The 21,420-nt window shown below is 42.7% G+C and overlaps 1 protein-coding gene across 1 annotated transcript; it reads right to left on the bottom strand.

Moving 5' to 3' along the window:
- Nucleotides 1-1,150: 1,150 nt before the first annotated feature.
- LOC139452474 (biorientation of chromosomes in cell division protein 1-like 1) lies at nucleotides 1,151-20,658 on the bottom strand. Its single transcript, XM_071233965.1, has 10 exons — nucleotides 20,435-20,658; nucleotides 16,987-17,111; nucleotides 15,142-15,380; nucleotides 13,709-14,755; nucleotides 12,691-12,878; nucleotides 12,078-12,243; nucleotides 10,376-11,129; nucleotides 8,952-9,104; nucleotides 6,843-7,781; nucleotides 1,151-5,168 (listed from the first exon to the last, which is right to left on the bottom strand). The coding sequence occupies exons 1-10, from the start codon at nucleotides 20,567-20,569 to the stop codon at nucleotides 3,623-3,625; spliced, it is 5,292 nt and encodes a 1,763-aa protein (XP_071090066.1). The 5' UTR covers nucleotides 20,570-20,658; the 3' UTR covers nucleotides 1,151-3,622.
- Between the last annotated feature and the right edge of the window lie 762 nt (nucleotides 20,659-21,420).

Raw genomic sequence — 21,420 nt, 5'->3', positions numbered from 1 at the left:
ACACCTTCCTTGACTCCATCCAACCATTGGTTTTTTTTCCCCCTTAATGCGGAGCACCAGGCAGGGTAACAAAAAGTACCATGTCTGAATGTATGACGTGGCCAGAGGATTGAATTACCGACCTTCCACTCTATCCACTACACCACGGTAGTGGTGCCTTACCTAATTAGTCTGCTCTTAAGATTGTGTTTGTTTTGTTTGTTGCTTAACAATGCACTCAGCAATATGCCAGCTACATGACGGTGATCTGTAAATAATCGAGTCTGGACCAGACAATCCACAAGACCACAGAGGCGGTCCTGCTGTTATGACAAGCCTGGGTTCCTTTGGGCTCATTCTGCCATCAAACTCCCACACATTGATCTAAGTTTGTAGGATACGAGGTGAAGAAAAATGGGAGTTTTATAATCTCTTTCAATATTTCAGAGTGCTACCCACTTAGATGCCATGCCACAACATAACACAGACACCCATTCAGACTCCCGAGCTGACCATCCCTTGTTTTATTCCAGACAAGGTAACAACAAGTACCATAACGTTCGGTACAAGGGCGGAAATCAAACCACTGAATTTCTGCTTTCCGGGCAGACACTATCCACTAGACCATAGAGGCAGTCTCAAAGATAGGAACAAATTCTACTCCAAACAAATAACAAAATGCATATTGTTTCTGACATTATAATATGCTCTGAATATTTACACCATTATTTACAATAACATGTCAAAGACAAGTCATGCAATACTATTAATAAACATGATCTTTTTTTTTGACATTTCATCAAATGTGTGTGAAATCGAATGTACAATCTAAATAGCACTACAATAGAATGTCAAACTACATTTAACGCCACACTCAGCAATATTCCATCTATATGACGTCAATCCATAAATAATCAAGTCTGGACAAGACAATCAAATGATTGATATAATGAACATCGATCTACGTAAATAGGACATAATATGCATCAACCAAGTGAATGAACCTGACCAACCGATAACGTTAGTCGCCTCTTACAACAAGCATGGTTTTCAGCAGACCAGGGGCCCGTTTCACAAAGCGATCGTAGCGCTTCGACTACCGTAACTCCTATACTTTAACATAGACTTACAACCGTCTTAGCGCTACGATCTCTTTGTGAAACGGGCCCCAGGATCTTCATGGGTGTAATGATACACACATTGTTGCAATGGGAGATATGGTACATAAGTAAGGCTATGATACTAAACGTGATAAGATGCATGAAAACTCAACGCTCGTCACATAATGGGAATGGCTAGAGACCAAACTGAGACATATATAATAAGCTTGAGTGAAACTAACGATGGCTTGAGAACTCTTGTAAACATCAGAACATGGAATTTTAAACTTTATTTCCTTAACATGACATGTATGTTAATATATTGCTATAACATCACGATGACACTCGGAATTGTGTAACCAAGAATTGTGTAGAGCATCGTTACATACAGCCCTCAGAATACAAAATGGGAATATTTTACAGTATTTTACAAACTTGATTATAATTGGTATTGATTCGTGATAATGTCATTTGAACACAGGGCTATCTCGAACAAACATTATCTACTGGGATCAGTGGGTGGAGATGTGCAGTGAGTAAGAAGAGAGTTTTACACTGTATTTAGCAATATTCCAGCAATATCACTGCAATTGCTTCACATATTGTACCCATATGGGGAATCGAACCCAGCCCTTCTGCATGACAAGCTAAAGCTTTAACCACTGAGCTACCCCACTGACCCATTTGAATAATTAGGAGCCATGGGTTCATACAATTTTCATAGGATGGGCACTTATAAGAAAGCTTTAGTAGTGGGGAAAGAAATATATGTGTTATCTTATAAAGGAAACATGAGGCAAAAACTGCATTCATTACTGAGTGAGGAACTTTTTTATGACAATGATTATCCAGACACTTGTAATTATCCAGTGAACGAGTGAGTGAGTATGGTTTTACGCCGCTTTTAGCAATATTCCAGCAATATCACGGCAGGGGACACCAGAAATGGGCTTCACACATTATACCAATGTCGGGAATCGAACCTGGGTCTTCGGCGTGACGAGCGAACGCTTTAACCACCAGGCTACCCGACCGCCCCTTTAATTTTATTAAAAAGCCTTAACCCTAAAGACTATGTTCACTGTAAATTCCAGATTGACATGTGTCTTGTGTAGAGACAGTGATAATATGCTCTCCTGATATTGTGAAATCGGTTACTCCCCACCCTGATGTTATCCTCAAGACTACTTCAGTGATTTCAACCTGGAAACAGCACTTAAGTTATGACTGTATTGTAGGGGTGACATTGATTTGACAGTTTAGTGTCCATTTTTTATACAGGCTTATTCTCTCATGAGGGCGGTGGGGTAGCCCAGTGGCTAAAGCGGTCACTCATCACGCCATGACCCAGGTTCGATCCCTCACGTGGGTACAATGTATGAAGCTGGTTCCCCCACGGGGATATTACTGGAATACTGCTAAAAGTGGCAAAAAAACCATACTCACTCACTATTCTCTCTGTTGCATGGCAACAAACTTGGTGACCAAAGGTTGTAATGTAAAATGCACAAAATAAATGCACTTCTTGTTTCATAGGTGTATGCTGCTTTTCCTGAGGGCAAGATGGCCTTTTTCCTTTTTTTTCCCAAAAATACTAGCAGCAATAAAATAACAACAGTGGTTGATAACATAGCCTTAGAAATTCATTCATTCAAAGACTAGTCCAGTAGACTAGTGGAAACCTTGTTTCACTAGTCCTCCGAGTGAGTAGCCAGTCCTGCTTGAACCAGACAAAATTATTTGCTAGCTTTACATTTTCCATCAGTTTTATTCAGTTCCATATTGAAGAAAACTTGAAGCATTGAGCATGGCGAAGTGACACCAATACACAGGTTATTCAAAGTCCTTTTACATGCACTTCAGTGACTTTGCCCACGCACGCGAAAAAAACGGGTCCTGCAGTAGGAATTGAAAATCCACATCCAAAAGAGTCCATCCTGACTGTTGAGACTTTGTTCAGAATTATAGCTCTCAAATGCTTCAAGTCTGTAAGGAGTAATTGTTTCTGGTCCTCAGCCGAAATTTTGTAGTCTCGGGCTAGCATGAATTTTGAAGACTAACGGCACATTTAAAAGTATTGCAAAACATTGTTGTTCAGTGTGGGCACTGTAGCTGGGATTATGATGCGACAAGCTTACCATTATTAATCTACACCATTTCCACCAACTGAAGGATGTTTTATCCCACCTTTACCTGATTAGCATGCCATTGTAACTACAGCTTGATGGGTGTGACAAGCCGACATAATAACCACTAGGCTGCACCCATAGCACAGCAACATGTCTTTCTTCATTTCCTGGCTCCTACTGATGGAGTTATCATGAGTGAGTGAATATGTCTTTACGCCACCTTTAGCAATATCACGGTGGAGGACGCCAGAAATGGGCTTCACACATTGTACCCATGTGGTGAATCGAACCTGTGTCTCCAGCATGACCTGCGAATGCTTTAACCACTAGGCTACCCCACCGCCCTGATTTATCATGAAGAATTTTTCATACAGTCGAACCGTCAACAATTTCTACACAACTGTTTGTTTAGTTTCATCTTCTGGCTCTCTTGGTTGGTGGACTCTTCTCTCGTCGACTTCTCGTTTCTCTCACGGGCGGTGCAGCCATGGATCGTGTCTCTCGCTGAGTTACTGTTGGTTGTGGAGGAGGAGATGCATTTCTCTGTCGTCGCGTTTCCCTCACAATTGGCGAGGGTGGCGATGGAGGTCTCTGACCCCTTCTTTCCATCCTCGTGAGTGGAGGGGAAGGTGGCCGTGGAGACATGGCTGTAGGACTTCTGCCTCGTCTGCCACGCCCAATTCCTTCCATAAGAGGAGGGGGACTTGGCGATCTCTTAGCCCGACGACCACGACCTGTGACCTCAGGGGGTGAAGGGCTTCTTACTCTCCGAGGTCTTCCTACTGTTGCACCAGGAACAGAAGGACTTGCTCCCCTTCGTCCTCGGCCAATCGGTTCAGGAGGTTGAAGAGGGCTTCTGGTATGGCGTCCACGGGTGATCATTTCTGTGGGCGAAGGAGCATGTCTTCTTGTTCGTGGTCCAGTATACTCTGAGCTGGATAGTCGAGTTTGTCTCATCTCTGGTGGGGATGGAGGACCATGAAGATCTGGAGGTGATGGCGATTCCTCCAGGGGTGATGGTGGACGTCTCCCAGGTGATGGAGGTTGGTGACACAGATCAGGAGGTGTTTCGGGGGATGGCGGCCTCCTTGGTGGTGATGATGGAGGACGTCTGAGATCTGAAGGTGACACAGGTCGCCTAGCAGGCATTGGTGGAGAGGGTGGTCTTCTGCCAGGTAGTGGAGGAGAATTTGGTCTTCTGCCGGGCATTGGAGGAGATACTGGCCGGCGACCACTCATTGGAGGAGATACTGGCCGGCGGCCACTCATTGGAGGAGATACTGGTCGGCGGCCAGGTGACGATTGTTGGCGTCGTAGCTCTGGGGATGACTGTCTACCTGGCATGGGAGGGGATTGGGGGCGTCTGCCAGGTGAGTGTCTAATATCAGGAGGTGATGGAGGACGGCGTCTGGGCTGCATAGGTGGTGATGGGGGACGTCGATGATCAGGTGGGGATGCTGGGCGTCGAGACTGTCTTCGAATACCAGGTGGTGAGTCTGGTGAAGGTGATCTATAGATATCTGGCGGTGATGGTGGCTGGTCCATGAGATCGTCAGGAGATATGGGTCTTCTACCACGTGTCATACGAGGTTCGAGAGGAGACGGAGGTCGCCTCATTTCAGGACTGGAGCCTCTCCTCATCATCATTGGTGATGCATGTCTCATGTCGGGTGAAGGCGGTGATGGAAGATGACGCATAGGGGAGCCTCTCATTCTCATATCTGGAGACACAGGCCGCTTCAGAGGAGATGAAGATCCTTCCCTGAATTGCGCTGGACGTCCTATATCATCCCACCCACGTCCTGGAGATGCTCCAGGTCTGCTGAAGCCCTCCGACCCACTGCTGTAGGATCCGAGTGGGGAGCGGGACCGGGGAGGAGATCTGCTTTCCATGGAGCCGCGAGGAGATCGGTGGGCCTGCCACTCCCGGAAATACTGAGGGGAGTTCTTGGCTATGGACCTGGAAAAGAAACACACATTGAGAATGCATCAGATTTAGATGTTAACAACATCAACCTAATTAAATGAAGACTTTAAAGATTGTCATTCCAGCTTAAACAATGACACAGATCGTTGACATTTATCAGTGTGAGTATGGTTTAACGCCGCTTTTAGCAATATTCCAGCAATATTACGGCATGGGACACCAGAAATGGGTTTGACAGATTGTACCCATGTCAGGAATCAAACCCAGGTCTTTGGCGTGACGAGCGAATGCTTTAACCACTAGGCTACCCAACCGCACCTGGCATTTATTAGTCACTGATATATGAAGAAATCTTTAACATGCATAAAGATGTGATACAACCATTCAATTCATGAGGAAATTACAAGATATATGCTTCAGATTTCCAAAGGACAAACACAAGTCTCTTCACCTGATGTTTGAACTGAATGGCTACATATCGAACCTACATTAACCAGTTGGCTCATTTAAGACCAACAAGTCCAAACCCAGAGTCTGGTAATAAATCATTTGGGTCTCATTATTGTCGTTTAACTCCACACTTAGGAATATTCCAGCTATGTGACGGCAGCATGTAAATAGTCAAGTCAGGGCCAGGCTAATTAAACACCAACAAGTCCAAACCAAGAGTCTGGTAATAAATCTTTTGGGTCTCATTATTGTCGTTTAACTCCACACTTGCGAATATTCCAGCTATATGACGGCAGCCTGTAAATAGTCAAGTCAGGGCCAGCCTAATTAAACACCAACAAGTCCAAACCCAGAGTCTGGTAATAAATCTTTTGGGTCTCATTATTGTCGTTTAACTCCACACTTAGGAATATTCCAGCTATATGACGGCAGCCTGTAAATACTAATGCCAGGGCCAGACAATCCAGTCACTGATATTGTGAGAAACTATCCACACAGTCAGGATAGAATGACCTGCAAGTCACAGACCCTGACCCTGTGGTTGCCACTGACAACCAGCTTAGGTTGCTGGGGACCTCCACTAGCCCGGAATCCATCCAGGGGGTTTGGGTCTACAAAGCTTGACATAACAACCTGAGACAACACATACAAATAGAAATCAATCTCATCAGTATCAGATATCAGTGCTCACTAATGCTACACAAAGGTCTGAGGACATCGCATTATGGGTAGAGTCAGAATGATCTTCGCAAACTTTGACCAACCAATGAAATGACGAACAAGAAGTCGACATTAGCGAATAAGAAAGCAGGTTTCTTGAACTCTACACTACATGTAGTTTCAAACTGGCCATTCCAGACTACACTTTGAAAACTATTTTGACAATTTTCTCGACTCAAAATCTGAAAACTGAACGAAAGAAAATTTGGAATGTGTATTAGATGGGCAAGATTGAATGGCAGTAATTCTTATGGAAGGTCTCGTCCATTTTAGATGATTATCCCATTGAAAAGAGAGATAGTCGGTGACTTTGACAGAAACATTCATACAACCTGTAACTGCTGTTTGGAATACCCTGTGTAAACATGGTTAACGTTTTGTTTAGCGGTAGAGAGAACTAAGATCTGATTTTAATGAGATTGAGAGTAAAGTCTACTGAAAGAGATGAGGAACTTAAACTTCCAAATGTTTTGGAAGAGAGAGACGAGTTATCCAAATGTAAACAGATCAGAAACAGAAAACTATAAAAATTCTTACAACTGTCTTGAACGTCTCTCTGCTTCTCCAAAGAACATGTGTCCTTTCCTCAACCTGTTGTCCATGGGTCTCATGTCCATTGGTCTCATGTCTATAGGCCGCATGTCCATAGGTCTTATGTCCATAGGTCTTATGTCCATAGGCCTCATGTCCATTTGTCTAGTCCTTCTCTCTGCTTCACCAAAGTCCACATCAGCAAGTCTTGCCCTTCGCAACCTCTTCTCTGCTTCACCGAAGTCAACTCTGTCAATCGGAGTCTTTGCACAGGGACGTTTATCCTCTTCCTCCACAATGTCCCCAAAATCAGATCCGGAGCTGATATCTGAGCATGACTGAAGAGGTCCTCCTCTCTCTTTGGACTGGCTTCTACGTCTCTTTCTGTCTTTGGGGGAAACAGACCTTGACCTTGACCTTGAAACTGACCTTGACCTTGATCTTGATTTTGACAACGACCTTGACCGTGACCTACGAGAAGTGCTGGAGCTGCTTCTACTTCTACTTCTGCTCCTAGTGCGAGACTTCTTCCGACCGCCTCGTCTGATAATTCTCCCAAATTCATCAGTCTCCTCCTCTTCACTTGAACTAGCTGACTGGCTGGTCTTGGAGCTGGTATGTCTGTGTCTGCGATGGTGTCTGCTGTCCGAACTTCCTGATCTGCTGGATGAATCAGAGCTGTGCCTCTTCCTCCGTCTTGATCGGTCCGAATCTGAATCTGAATCTGACTCACTCCTCCGACGACGACGACGACGCCGCCGCCGGTCAGGTTTACTTGACCTTGAACTTCCTTTGGGTTCCTGGGGCATCTCAACTTTGACTATTTCAACAGCTGGGGACTCAGTGTCTCGTGTGCCTTTCTCTGCTTCATCTGCTGTTGACTTGGATGCAGGAGTGTCTATCTTTTTTACTGCTTCTGCAACCACAGGTGAACTCCTTTGTCGACTGAAATGACAATAATGTTCTTAATCATGTGGTATCCATACAAAATCTCAACAGAGGTGCTTATTGGGGGGGGGGGGGGGGGGGGTGATTTACAATAGCATTGTAATAATTGGTGTTCTGATAATCAAAGATTGATTGAAAGGTCCACACGACCAATCACAATCAAACGCACATTTCCATAATTGTACACAAACAGTTTTGTCCCATCTTCAAGTTATATGAACAAAGAGCCAAAAGTTTTTGTACCTTTTTAGTTTTAATTTCTAACAAAAACACGTGACAGTCTTGTTTCTTGAGGGGGCTTATTCACTACTTACATTACAACTTAGGAAAAAAAGGTGAGAAAGAGTGATGTCAGTGTCCTTTTTGCAAAATAAAGTGCTGAAGTAAGGATTACTGTTTTTTAAGTGTGATCTAGTTTTACTGAATACTGAGAGAAAGCAAAATGACAACCGATTAATTTCACTGATCGATTGTGACGATCAAATCATCAATCATGATTATAAGGAATTCCCCATACTAATTGTAATATATTGCACCACTGTAATAGCTTTGTAATAGAATGGTTATCATGGTTACAGTCAGAAAAAATTGTTACAGAAAGTTACTTTGTTTTATTGTCCAATACTGGCTCCCCTAATTTCACAAATTGAAAGGCCTCAAAACAAGAACTAATTGAATCAAGCCATGATAGCGGAAAAGCAGAAACTAAATGCATTTATAACAGAAGCATTTTCATATAGTGTCACAGATGCAGGAAAATCAAGAAGGCAAGAATATACTACCGTATTCGACGAAATAAGTGCCCCGCTCTAAGAAGCGATCATAGCGACATTTGCTGAGATATTGGCTAGTTAACAATCCCAATTAGCACCCCTTCCGATTGATCAATGTACACAAGACTTATTTATTCGCGTATAATACGCACTCATGTGTTATATGCACACTTAATTATGGTCATTTAATTCTGGAAAAATATATCTGTCATACATAAACATTTCAGGCTGTCAGCATAAACCACGAAATTTCTCTTTCAACTCTATTTTTTTTCACCAAAATAATATTCAAATAAGAGCCCCCTAGTTCTAATTATGAGAGCGCCCTGGGCGCTTATTACGTCGAATACGGTAAATATATTCAATATTGCGCCCCCAAGCAATGTCGACCTACCCACTACGTAGACCTCTGACTGGCGTATCTGGTGACTCCTTGGCGGCAGGTGGGGTCAAAGGTCTGCGATGACTGATTCTAGGCTTGTAGAGGTCGTCCGTGCTGTATCTCTGACTAGACTTGTTCCTGCCATCCGCATCCGGGGATTTGCCTCTGAGGAAAGAATGCAGTCACAGAGTTTCAGATCTCCGTCGGTCACCGGTCATAGACCGATAAAATTTCAATTTGACAGATGGTTCCTTTAAGTAGTCAGACTTCTGACCAACAGAAAAGCTAAGCAAAGCATCACATGTGTCATAATTTCATAAAATAAAAGAAAATAGTGAGGATTACAGTACAGATTTAATAAAATGCACAGCCATCAAAAATCATAATTAAAATTCTGAATAGCGCGTGTCTTTGCATCATAATTTCTGTATCATAGGGAAATGCTGTCAGGAGCTATAGTGACTTGGTCAAGCGCCTTTCTAACCGCGATGTTCATTGGCCAGATCGTATATATTCATCCAATCACGAACAGTATTGCATTGATTTGTTACAAAGATTCATCTGTTTGTAACTTTCAGACTTTGGCCAATTGACTCTAGCCATTGAATTATTACATTTCTTGGGTCCAAGTCATTGACCTATTTACAGATTTTTGTGTCAAAATCTCTGAGTCAGGATCAAAATGAATGTTGAGTGAAGTTTCATAAAAGGTTTACAGTTGACATGTTTTATTTAAGACATTAACTTTTGGATAAAACAAAATCACTATCAGCATGATCAGTGACTAGCTTATGAACATGATGAAGCGGATGAACGTCAACTTCAGATTTAATAAAATTCTGCTCTCATTTTGAGCACAACAATACTTTCAACATGTTCAGGATATCAAATTCCGCTAATTTCAGTTTCAGTTTTGTATTGCTTGTTGTTTAATGCCACGCTCAGCAATATGACTGCGGCTGTAAATAATAGTGTGGACAAGACAATCCAGTAATCGGCATCGTGAACAACAACCCATGGGGGTACAAGGACACACTATGTACAAAGTCACCGAGTCCACCTGACCACCTGATCCATTTGGTCCGTTCTTAAAACCAGTATAGGTTGCTTGGGTTGGTTGGTTTGTTTGTTGTTTTACGCTGCACTCAGCAATATTCCAGCTATATGACGGCGGTCTGTAAATAATCGAGTCTGGACCAGACAATACAGTGATTAATATCACGAGCATCGATCCACGCAATTGGGATCGATGACATGCATCAACCAAGTCAGCGAGTCTGACCACCCGATCCCGTTAGTTGCCTTTTACGACAAGCATAGTCACCTTTTACGGCAAGCATGGGTTGCTGAAGACCTATTCTACCCCGGAATCTTCACGGGTCAGGTTGCTTGGGACCAGAATCTCCACAGGTTCATGAAATTCTGCTTCAACTAACCTCCCTGAGTCTTTTCTCCCTCGCCGCGCTGGCACTTCTTCGTTAGGACTCACTGTCCTCTGCGACCGCCGCATTGGGGTCTGTCCTGACTGGCTGCTCTCCCCAGAAATGTTCCTCTTTCTCCTTGGAGCCGCCTTCTCCGAGTCTGTCCGTGACGACGTATCCGATATATCACTGTACGGAGAAGCAGGTCTGTCCTTGCCACTAGTGTCATTACTTTTACTGTCGTCACTCAACCTGCTGCGCGACCTTGTGATGTGCACTGACTGACCCACCGTCAAAGTGGTGCTGGCAAGCGGGGCCATTTCTACAATGGGGATAGGCTGTTCCGGCAGGGGAATATTGCTAACACTGTCCAGATTGAACTGTTCGTCTTGTGTAGGAGTTGCTGGTGAGTTTGGCTGGACTTCCACCTCCTCAGGAATAACGTACTCGGACGTATCAATCTCAATGGTCTCCTCAACAACATCAGTAACGATTTCTTCGGTGTAGCTTTGACTACTGAATGGCTGTTTCTTTTCTGTGAAAATGCTCTCGAACTCCTCCGAGGTGTAGCGTGTGTTGCGTTTGCGTTGGCGTCGGAGAGCTAGTTTCTTCTCCATCACCTTCTGTTGCATCAGCTGTTCCTTCAACTGCTTCTTGGTTCTTCTCCGGGGAAGGGTCTTCTTCTCCGTTTTTGTTTCTTCTTCATCTTGGGACGTCGTTGAGGTGATGGACGTCACGGATGTGTTCAGTTCTTCTTCGGTTTTACTCACTGAAAATGGAGCATTTTAAAACAAATTATATAAAACAAGAAAGAAGTAAGCAAAGCTCACATACCCCCGTTATCCCCGCTGGTCAACAACAAAAAGTAAATAGTTTGTTAATTGATGAAATATACCTGTTGCTTTAAGTCAGAGGAACTGCCCTTTCCTTTGTAACCCCATGAGCTTTACAAAACCAGTCATCAAAATTACTAAATTTCTAATTAAGTTTCTAATGTTTCCATGGAAACGGCAAAAATAAAAAAAAATCAGAATCTTCAAACTAGCAAAAGTACTCATTGTGGTTAATTTGTGTAGAAAGTTTGGTGAGGCTAGGGTGCATAGTTAAAAAAATCTAGGGCATACAAAACAACCACCCTAAAAGTTTAAGTTTCTTAATGTTTCCATGGAAACAGCAAAAATTAAAAAGTTCAGAATCTTCAAACTAGCAAAAGGCACAAGTACTCATTGTGGTTAATGTGTGTAGCAAGTTTGGTGAAGCTAGGGTGCATGGTTAAAAAGTTATGGGCCGTAAAAAAGCTCGGACAGAAGGATGGACGGACGGATCGCTATATACCCCTGATTTACTTCGTAAACGGGGGTATAAATATAGTGTAGTAATGTGAACTCATTTATCTCAGGTGGCCTGTAAATAATCTGTAATAATCGACAAGACAATCAAGTGATCAATATTGTCAGCAATGACCCAAGACGTTGGAGTAAGAAGACACACCAATCAACCAAGTCACTGAGTGAACCACCTGATTGATTTGGCTGCCTCTTACTACTGCATAGGTTGCTGGGGATCTGTTCTAACCCAGAATCCCAACAGGGGTTAGTCATCAGGGATGAAAGTCCAAGGTAGCACAGGTCGTACATGTTAACCACATTGGTACACCTATGAGCATGGGTATAGTGCTGGCAAACAAAGAACCGTAATAGTCAGGTGACGGACATACCTGATTCTTCTGTCTTTTCCTCAATAGATGACTCAGCCTTGGCTTCTTTAGCTTTCCTCCTTTCTTCTCTCAATCTTGCTTTCTCTTCCTCTCGATCCTTCCGTTTCGCCTCTAGCTCAGCACGGCGTTGCAGTCTCTTCAGATAACGCTCCTCCTTCTCCTTGGCCTAGAAGAGAAGGTCAAGGTCGAATGAGGTGAAAGCAAAGTTCAAGGTCGAATGAAGTCACTTACAGAGTTCAAGGTCAAGTTGGAATAGTAACATCTGAATTAACAGGTGGGGTAAATACCTAGAAGATGTTATATCTAATCTGATAATGTTTTGTTTGGTTTGTTTGTTGTTAAACGCCACTGAGCAATATTCCAGCTATATGACGGCGGTCTGTAAATAATCATGTCTGGACCAGACAATCCAGTGATTGACATCATGAGCATCGATGCATGCAATTGGCATATGATGACATGCATCAACCAAGTCAGCGAGCCTGACCATCCGATCCCATTAGTCGTCGCTTATGACAAGCATAGTTGCCTTTTACGGTAATCATGGGTTTCTAAAGACCCATAATCTGATAATAGTCTCACCTCTTGACCAAATTACGAAAAGCCAACTTACAATTCTAGCCTTCCTCTCTTCCCTGGTCTCATCATCCTCACTATCGCTGAGGTTGTAGGTCAAGGCCAGAAGTTTGCGGGGTCTGACTGGTGTTGATGTCGAGTCAGCACTACTGGTCACGACTTCAGGAACTGCCTGGGGCTTCGGCAGACTGGGTTTCTTCTCTGGACTTCCCTTGTCACTCTCAGCTATAAATAAATAGAATGTCAACCACTGTTAAGCCAGGAGGTTTTTCATCATCTTCATCTTCTGCTTATTTCATTTACAGATTATTCAGAGAAAGATGGCACCAGGAGCAGAATGTTTCTGTCATGACATAATTTTCAATTTTCTCATCTGACCATACTTTCCACTGAACAAATTATATCTTTTAGACAATTTTGATTTGGCCACGTAAACGAAAGCACAATTTAAAGAAGCATGAAATACTCATATCCCCTGCCAATATGACATGTCCGGTTGTGTGCAAGGCAAGAAATATTGTACAGTTTTCAAGATCTGCTCTGGAAACGAGCACTACTACCATTTTCAGTATGGAAACTCAAAAAATATTTTGTTTAAAAAACCCAAACTATCAAAAGGCACCAGTTTACTACTAGACCTATCTATGTGCCAAGTTTGGTGAAGAAATATTGTATGGTTTTCAAGATCAAAGTCAAAGTTGTTGCCATGGAAACTAAAAATTTATTTTTTTTAAATCCCAAACTATCAAAAGGCACCAGTTCACCACTAGACCTATCTATGTGCCAAGTTTGGTTTAGACATTTCTCGTGGTTTTTGAGTTCTGCTACAGAAATAAAAAGTGACGGACCCATTCCTATACCCCCTTCCACTTTGTGTTGGGGGATAATAACTTCAACAGGTAGAAAATGAAAGGCCCTCCAAAAGAAATCTAGCCTTTCAACATGTTCAACAAAAATTTAGTCACAACTGGGTTTTTTCATCAAAGCAATGAAAACGTTTTTGTTTTTTTATTGAAACAAGAATCTGAAACATACTTCAGCTCAATCCACCTCACCTTCAGTTTCCTTTTCAGTTTCCAGTTCTTCCGTTACCTCCATCTCATCATCACTCTCAGAAAACAATTCTAGCATCTCATCCTCGAACGATGACAGATCACTGGTGTGGATAGAGCTGACCGTCACATCCGACATCTCGTCCTCATCCTTCACAGTCCAGGCAAACTTGTATGGTCGTTTCGTCTCTGTCGTCTCCGGCTCCTTCTTCTCAGTCTCTGGTGGTTTCAAGTCTCTTGGGGCTGGAACAGCTGGTAGTGGGATTTCTTCCAAACTTGGTTCCACGTTGATGGATTCTTTCTCAACCGTTTCTTTCTTCACCTCTATTTTAATCTTTGGTTCTGTGGGTGGCGGTGGAGGTGTAAACGGTTCCTTTTTAATCGGCTCTGCTGGTTTCACCTCAGGTTTTGATTCTTTTGAAGCATAACTGCTAACATTAGCCAGGAGATTCAATGCCCCAACTGAGGGTGAGACTGTGGGGACAGGGGCTGGGGTAGGGGGCGTGGCAATAACAGGGGGACCAGGAGTTCCTGGAGGAGCTGGGGTGCTTGGAGTTGCATACCCTGGGGTAATAGGAGCCATGTCTACAGTGCCTGGGGGTGGGGGTGTCTTGCTGCCTGGGTTGGGAAGCATGTTGGGAGGGGGCACAGAGACGTCAGGTAAGGGGAGGCTGGGTGGAGGGATGTTTGTGGGTGGCAGGGTAGTTGTAGGTGGGGGAATGTTTGTGGGAGGGGGGATGTTTGTGGGAGGGGGAATGAAAGGTGCGGCTTTAGCGGCTCCTGGGGGGGCAGTGGCACCAGGGAGGGGTGGGGGTGGGACATTTAATGGGGGTAGGTGGTTGAACATGTTCACTCCAGGGGGCCACCCTGGCATAAATGGGAAGGGCTGGGGCATCATCCCAAAATTGAAGGGAGGGGAAGAGAATGGGACGGGGGGAGGGTTGTTGACATTGGGTGGGGAGAATGGGGTCTGTCCAGTCCACCCACCATCTGGGGGGTAAGTCGGAGTGAATCCTCCCATCATGACATTATACTCAGGAGAAGAGAATCCTGGAGAAAAAGAAGAAGAGATGAGACCAAAAATACAAAGAATGAAGCAAAACTGACTAAAGGGAGGTAACTGGAGTTACAATGCAGGTGAGCATTATTCATGTTATTTGAAGATAATCAACGCTCTGACATTTTATTAATCATTATCAGACTTCTGTTCCACATGCAAGATCAGAATGGCCAGTGCATGAATGGCTCTGAATCAACTGCAACAACAACAACATCGTTTATAATATAAAATACATGGAGTATTTGGTATTCCACCCCCAATGTCTACCTGGAATCAAAGACAACAACAACAACGTTGTTTATAATATAAAATACATGGGGTATTTAGTAGTCCACCCCCTAGTCTACCATGGAATCCCCACAGCGTCCACTATTACCTGGTGTAGCAGGCGATGATCCAACCTGTTGCTGTTGCTGTTGAGCCTGTTGCTGTGCTGCTTGATGTTGAAGCTGCTGTTGCAGTTTTCGTCGCTGCTGTCTCTCCTGGTATTCCTTTGGATCAATGCCAAGGTGCTTACACACTGCCTCATCAATCTTAGGTTTGATCACCTGGAATATTTTCGGGTTCACAACCTGTTCGATGATTCGCTCCACGCCATTGTTCAGCATTCCAGACCTGCAGGATAGTTTGTAGAATACAGTGAGTGAGGAGTATGTTAATTTGTGAGTGAGTAGGTTATGATGCTGCTTTCAGCATTTCAGCAGAATTGCAGCCAAGTCACAGTAGTTGGTTGGTTGGTTTGTTTGTTGTTTAACGCCGCACTCAGCAATATTCCATCTATATGACGGCGGTCTGTAAATAATCGAGTCTTGGTTGCTGAAGACCTATTCTACCCCGGAATCTTCACGGGTCTCCAAGTCACAGTAGAAGACAAAAAGAAATGACTTCACTCCCATTCAGTGAGAAAGGAACACTGGGCAGATCAAGATGGCACTTTCACCCACTCTCCACTTTTCTTGCATCTCCAAGGTCCAAGTCAAAATGCCACACAAAAACTGCCTCTGATAGCTCCTTGCCATGATTGAGGGGAGGCAACTCTTGAATACATATACCTAAGGCAGATAACTCCAGCAAATTACACACCTTAAATCTTGTCAATTCAAATTCGGCCTCACTATTTCTGTGTTCTAGACCATGGTTACACAAATTATAACATAAGTTTGGGGTTTTCTCATTTTCCATCCCAAAGACTTTTTAAGACATACAGTAATCATGGTAATTAAATTAGAAAGAATTGGAAGTGTGACTTTCCTTTTTGACCAAAACATCCAATAAAATGGCTTCAAGTAACCATGGTAACCCTGGGCTGACCTCAGTGGGCAGGTTGTGTGCTGTATTGAAGTGAAATACAGAGAAGGAAGTGAACCATCTCCAAAGCCATATACCTGATAGTGAGTGAGTGAGTGATTGAGTTGGGTTTAACGCCGCTTTTAACATTATTCCAGTTATATCACGGCGTGTCAGCTTAATGTGGGAGGAAAGCCCGAAGTGATGCAGGTCTAAGACGTTTACCACTTCGGTGAAACCCACGAGCACGGGTATGGTGCTGACAAACCTAGAAACATAATTGGGGCGAACCGGGATTCGAACCCACAATCATAGGTTTCTGGCGTGCCCAAGGGACGCAACTCTGCACAGCGAATCGCGGCGCCTTAGACGACTGGGCCACCTGTGCCCCCTATACCTGATAGAGTCCATATGAACATAATGAGGGCAGTGGGGTAGCCTAGTGGTTAAAGCATTCGCTAGTCATGCTGAAAGCCCGGGTTCAATTCCCCACATGGGTACAATGTGTAAAGCTCATTTCTGATGTCCTCTGCCATGATAATGCTGTAATATTGCTAAAAGCCGCGTAAAATCATATTACACACTCAACATAATCATTACTATACATGATTGTAAAAAAATCAAATGATCAAGGCAAAGTTTGCCTTTGATCAAACTTGTACAAAGATAACCTTGCTATACTTTGTCATACAGAGGAAGGACACACCAAGTGTCGACACTCCAAATGAAACCAGTCTATTTCAATTCATCTTGGTGTTTTATTACAAAAAACAATCATTCCGATACTCACTGATCTATCTGTTTCCTGAGACTCTCTCTTAGCTGCTTCAGTTTGACATGACAAGTGTCGACACTCCAAATGAAACCAGTCTATTTCAATGATTTCAATTCATCTTGGTGTTATATTACAAAAAACAATCTTCCCGATACTCACTGATCTATCTGTTTCCTGAGACTCTCTCTCAGCTGCTTCTTGCTGAGACTCGGACTCCATTTTGTGGTAGACAGAAACCTCCCAACGTAGGCCTCCACTCTCTGTTTGAGATTAGTATAGGCTGGCTGGAAAGTGAAAACAAATAATTCTTCAGTTCACAAACAATGCACGGGTCATGATGATACACCTTGTGGAAATACAATATTTACCTTGATAGTAAATCTGCGATACAATACAACTAACTCTCACCATGCTCACTAAACATGTCAAGCGTCAAATTCCAGGGATAGCCAAACTATTATTTCTTACTTCTTGTTCAAGTTCACCATTTAGCAAGGTGAGCAGAGACAACCCTTGGAAGGACTTGTTTTCACTGTAAATATTAAACATCAACACCTCCAGACAATTAATCAGTCTCAATTAACGGCCACAATGGATCCAATTTGGCGTACAATGCAAAATAGCAGTCAAAATGATATGAATGGATTACTGAAAATCAGTGATGACAATTGGTGTTCGCGAAAAGGATAAGCATGTCCTGCATCACCGGAAGCCCCCGCCACCCAGACAATTTGCATTAAAAAGTAAGTTTCTGTTTGTTTCCTGATGCTGTAAGCATGGTAGGCGTGGTAAGCATGGTAAGCATGGTAAGCAGGGTAGGCATGGTAAGCATGGTAAACATGGTAGGCATGGCAAGCAGGGTAAGCATGGCAAGCAGGGTAAGCATGGTAGGCATGGTAAGCATTGTAGGGATAGTAGGCATGGTAGGCATGGTAAGCAAGGTAAGCAGGGTAGGCATGGTAAGCAGGGTAGGCATGGTAAGCAGGATTAGCGCCATTGTCACCATCGTCAGCATGGTCAGTGAGGACAGTGAGTTGTCTCTTGAATGTTTTTATCAGATGATCGGTTACTATGGGCTGACATTCACCACCAGAATGTTTCCTTTCCAGTACAAGTGGCCCAAGATAATGTTCTATTTATGCATTCTTTTCTACTTACACTAATCACGTTATCTTGTTTCAAAATATTAAAAAGGACACAGTTGGGACGAGATTTAATTGTATATGTCAACTTCACGCAAGCTCAATGGTAACCATGGTAACATGGTGAAGGGTCAGTAGTCCATTATCATAGTGAATAAATAGAGAACATAATTATTCAGGTGTTAAGTAGAGGATGAAAAGACCTGTCACTATACAATATGTATCACCAGCATATTAAAACACTACCATACACAACACTGGAGCCAAAGTGCATCAGAATATTCTGTTTTAAATGTGACCACTGGTGCCAAGGGAAAAAAAAAAAAATATTCAAAGAGCGCTTTTTGATATCATAAGTACATGTTATTTAAGTCCACACCATCACATGATCAGACAGCATATAAGATTTAACAATCAGACCAAAATACACACATTCGCCATGTTAGTGCTTATGCTTAATGCTGAACATTTGCTCTCAGTCTGTCATGGTCTGAGCAGCTTTATGTTAGCTATGCTCAGTGTGTGGCTTCAGTAATGTTCAGCCACTAGTATAAAACCCCAGTCTAGCTAAATTTCTTGTTAGCATGGTAAGAACAGCCAAGTCCATATAATATTAACACCATAAAAATCAACAGATATGTACCGGTAATAAAATGATACATTTGTGCTGGCAGGCACAAAGGTTTGGGCTCAGAGTCCATGTTACTACAGAAAAAATGTGCAATGGCACCTTACTTTATAATTATAATGTAGCCCAATGAGTTTTGAAATGGACATGATGAAACTTAACATCTTCCCCATGGCGATACAATAATACAAGTTAACCATTTGGGTAAATATGTTTTCCCATTTCAAAAGTCTACATTCCATCTCTGATCATTATGGTAATATTCCTGTTATTCCACATGGCAGTTATGATGGTTATACTTTTAGAATATATATAAGAATATTGTCTAAATATTTATCTTAAAACTGGATATAGCATAGATGGGGTATAATGCACTCTACCGCACACACTTTTTCATGGTCTGTCATGGTCTGAGCAGCTTTATGTTAGCTATGCTCAGTCTGTGGCTTCAGTAATGTTCAGCCACTAGTATAAAACCCCAGTCTAGCTAAATTTCTTGTTAGCATGGTAAGAACAGCCAAGTCCATATAATATTAACACCATAAAAATCAACAGATATGTACCGGTAATAAAAAGATACATTTGTGCTGGCAGGCACAAAAGTTTGGGCTCAGAGTCCATGTTACTACAGAAAAAATGTGCAATGGCACCTTACTTTATAATTATAATGTAGCCCAATGAGTTTCGAAATGGACATGATGAAACTTAACATCTTCCCCATGGCAATACAATAATACAAGTTAACCATCTGGGTAAATATGTTTTCCCATTTCAAAAGCCTACATTCCATCTCTGATCATTATGGTAATATTCCTGTTATTCTACATGGCAGTTATCATGGTTATACTTATAGAATATATATAAGAATATTGTCTAAATATTTGTCTTATAACTGGATATAGCATAGATGGGGTATAATGCACTCTACCGCACACACTTTTTCAGATTTCAATTAGCACCATGTGCAGGATCAAACTCACATTGTCAGCTCGAAGCAAAGCTACACTAAAGAGTTAATCTAAATGGCCAAATCTTTACCATTTTTACCAAAGGCGCTTTCACAAATAATTAGAACGACCATAGTGTTTTATTGGAGTGAGTGAGTAAGTTGGGTTTAACACTGCTTTTAACAATATTCCAGTTATGTCGCGGCGTGTCAGCTTAATGTGTGAGGAAAGCCCGAAGTGATGCAGGTCTCAGACATTAACCACTCTGGTGAAACCCACGAGCATGGGTATGTTGCTGACAAACCTAGAAACATAACCAGGGCGAACCGGGATTTGAACCCACTATCATAGGTGTCTGGCGTGCCCAAGGGACGCAACTGTGCACAGCGCATCACGGCGTCTTAGACAACATGTAAGATGACTGGGCCACCCGTGCACCCATGTTTCAATGGAAAGTGGTACCTAACCCTAAAAATCCTAAAAGGTTGGTTGATTAAAGAGGAGATCCAAGGGCTGTGTAACCTACCCTAACCCCAACACAACTAGACCTATCACGACATGCACGAGTGAGTGAGTTTGGTATTACACTGCTTTTAGCAATATTCCAGCAAAATCATGGCGGGAACACCAGAAATGGGCGTCACACATTGTACCCAGGTCAGTATTCGAACCCGGGTCTTCGGCGTGACGAGCGAACGCTTTAACCACTGGGCTACCCGACCGCCCCCGACATGCACGAAGGATCTAAGTAAGGGGCATCCTTGATTGAAGTGAGACACACGGCCGGCAGCCTATCTAATTACTGCTATAAGCCGCGCCCGGTAAACTGCAATGTTGTCCTTCGGTAAAATACGCAACAATTATAACACACATAGAGTGACAAAACATACTTTGGTATCAACGTCTGCTAAACATTGCTTTCTGAATTCATCAAACAAGCCCTGCGACTTGATGTTGCTGACAATTTCCTGCACGACCGGAGATGGTGTTTCCGATGCATCAGGCTCCGTCGCAGCGCTCATCATAGACAATTATACAACAGATTTGGTCCTGTCGTAAGGTTAGGAAAATTGGTATTTGTAAACACACAAAGCGTGAGATGCTTCGTCCGCCATTTTCGCTGTCTTCTAAGGGAAGTAACTCTAAGTTATGTCGCACTTATGGATACCACACTTATTTTTTTATATTTCTATTGCAGCCAAAATGATAAGGTGGTTCCCGGCTTTCTATGCGATAGGGAAGGGACGGGGCCCAGTTTACCAAAATGACCACATGAAGTCAAAACTTGCCAAAAAAACCCGGAATTATGTGTAACACGTACATTTTATTTCTTTTCATACAATTTTCAAATGGCAATTAAAAAATCAGAAAAAGTTACGCATGCAAAATAAACTCAGTACACAAAACGCTTATTTCCAGCCTCAGTCTAAACGTTGTATTTCGTGCCACGTGGTAAACAATATATATGTTTAGCTAGATATAATAACATTTGACACAGCAAACAAGCAAAATGGTCTTAATTTGAACGACTTGAATGTAAGTTGATGGATCAGTCAATGGAACAAACCAAGCCCTTCTTCTTTAATAGGAATTAAAGCCTCGGGTGAATTGTCAGTTGATGATTACCCAAAATACACAGTGAAAATATCCCCGTGAGACACCTCATGCTAATAACAACCACGGACAACGCCAGGGTCTGTTGAGGATGCCCCATCTTTAAGACTACAAGACAATGCTACTACAAATTGAAATTGCACATATGCTTTAAACATATTGAAGTCTTTACATACAATTTCCAGATTGTAAAAGAGTTCATTTAAGCATACACACTCTAAGATCCTAATTAAACCCCGTAGTTGTTTTCCCTGAAGCTGAT

Source organism: Haliotis cracherodii, unplaced genomic scaffold (genome assembly GCF_022045235.1).
Source record: "Haliotis cracherodii isolate W230 unplaced genomic scaffold, xgHalCrac1.p SCAF_9, whole genome shotgun sequence".
Classification (NCBI taxonomy): domain Eukaryota; kingdom Metazoa; phylum Mollusca; class Gastropoda; order Lepetellida; family Haliotidae; genus Haliotis; species Haliotis cracherodii.
This window is presented reverse-complemented; position numbering and strand designations above follow the sequence as displayed.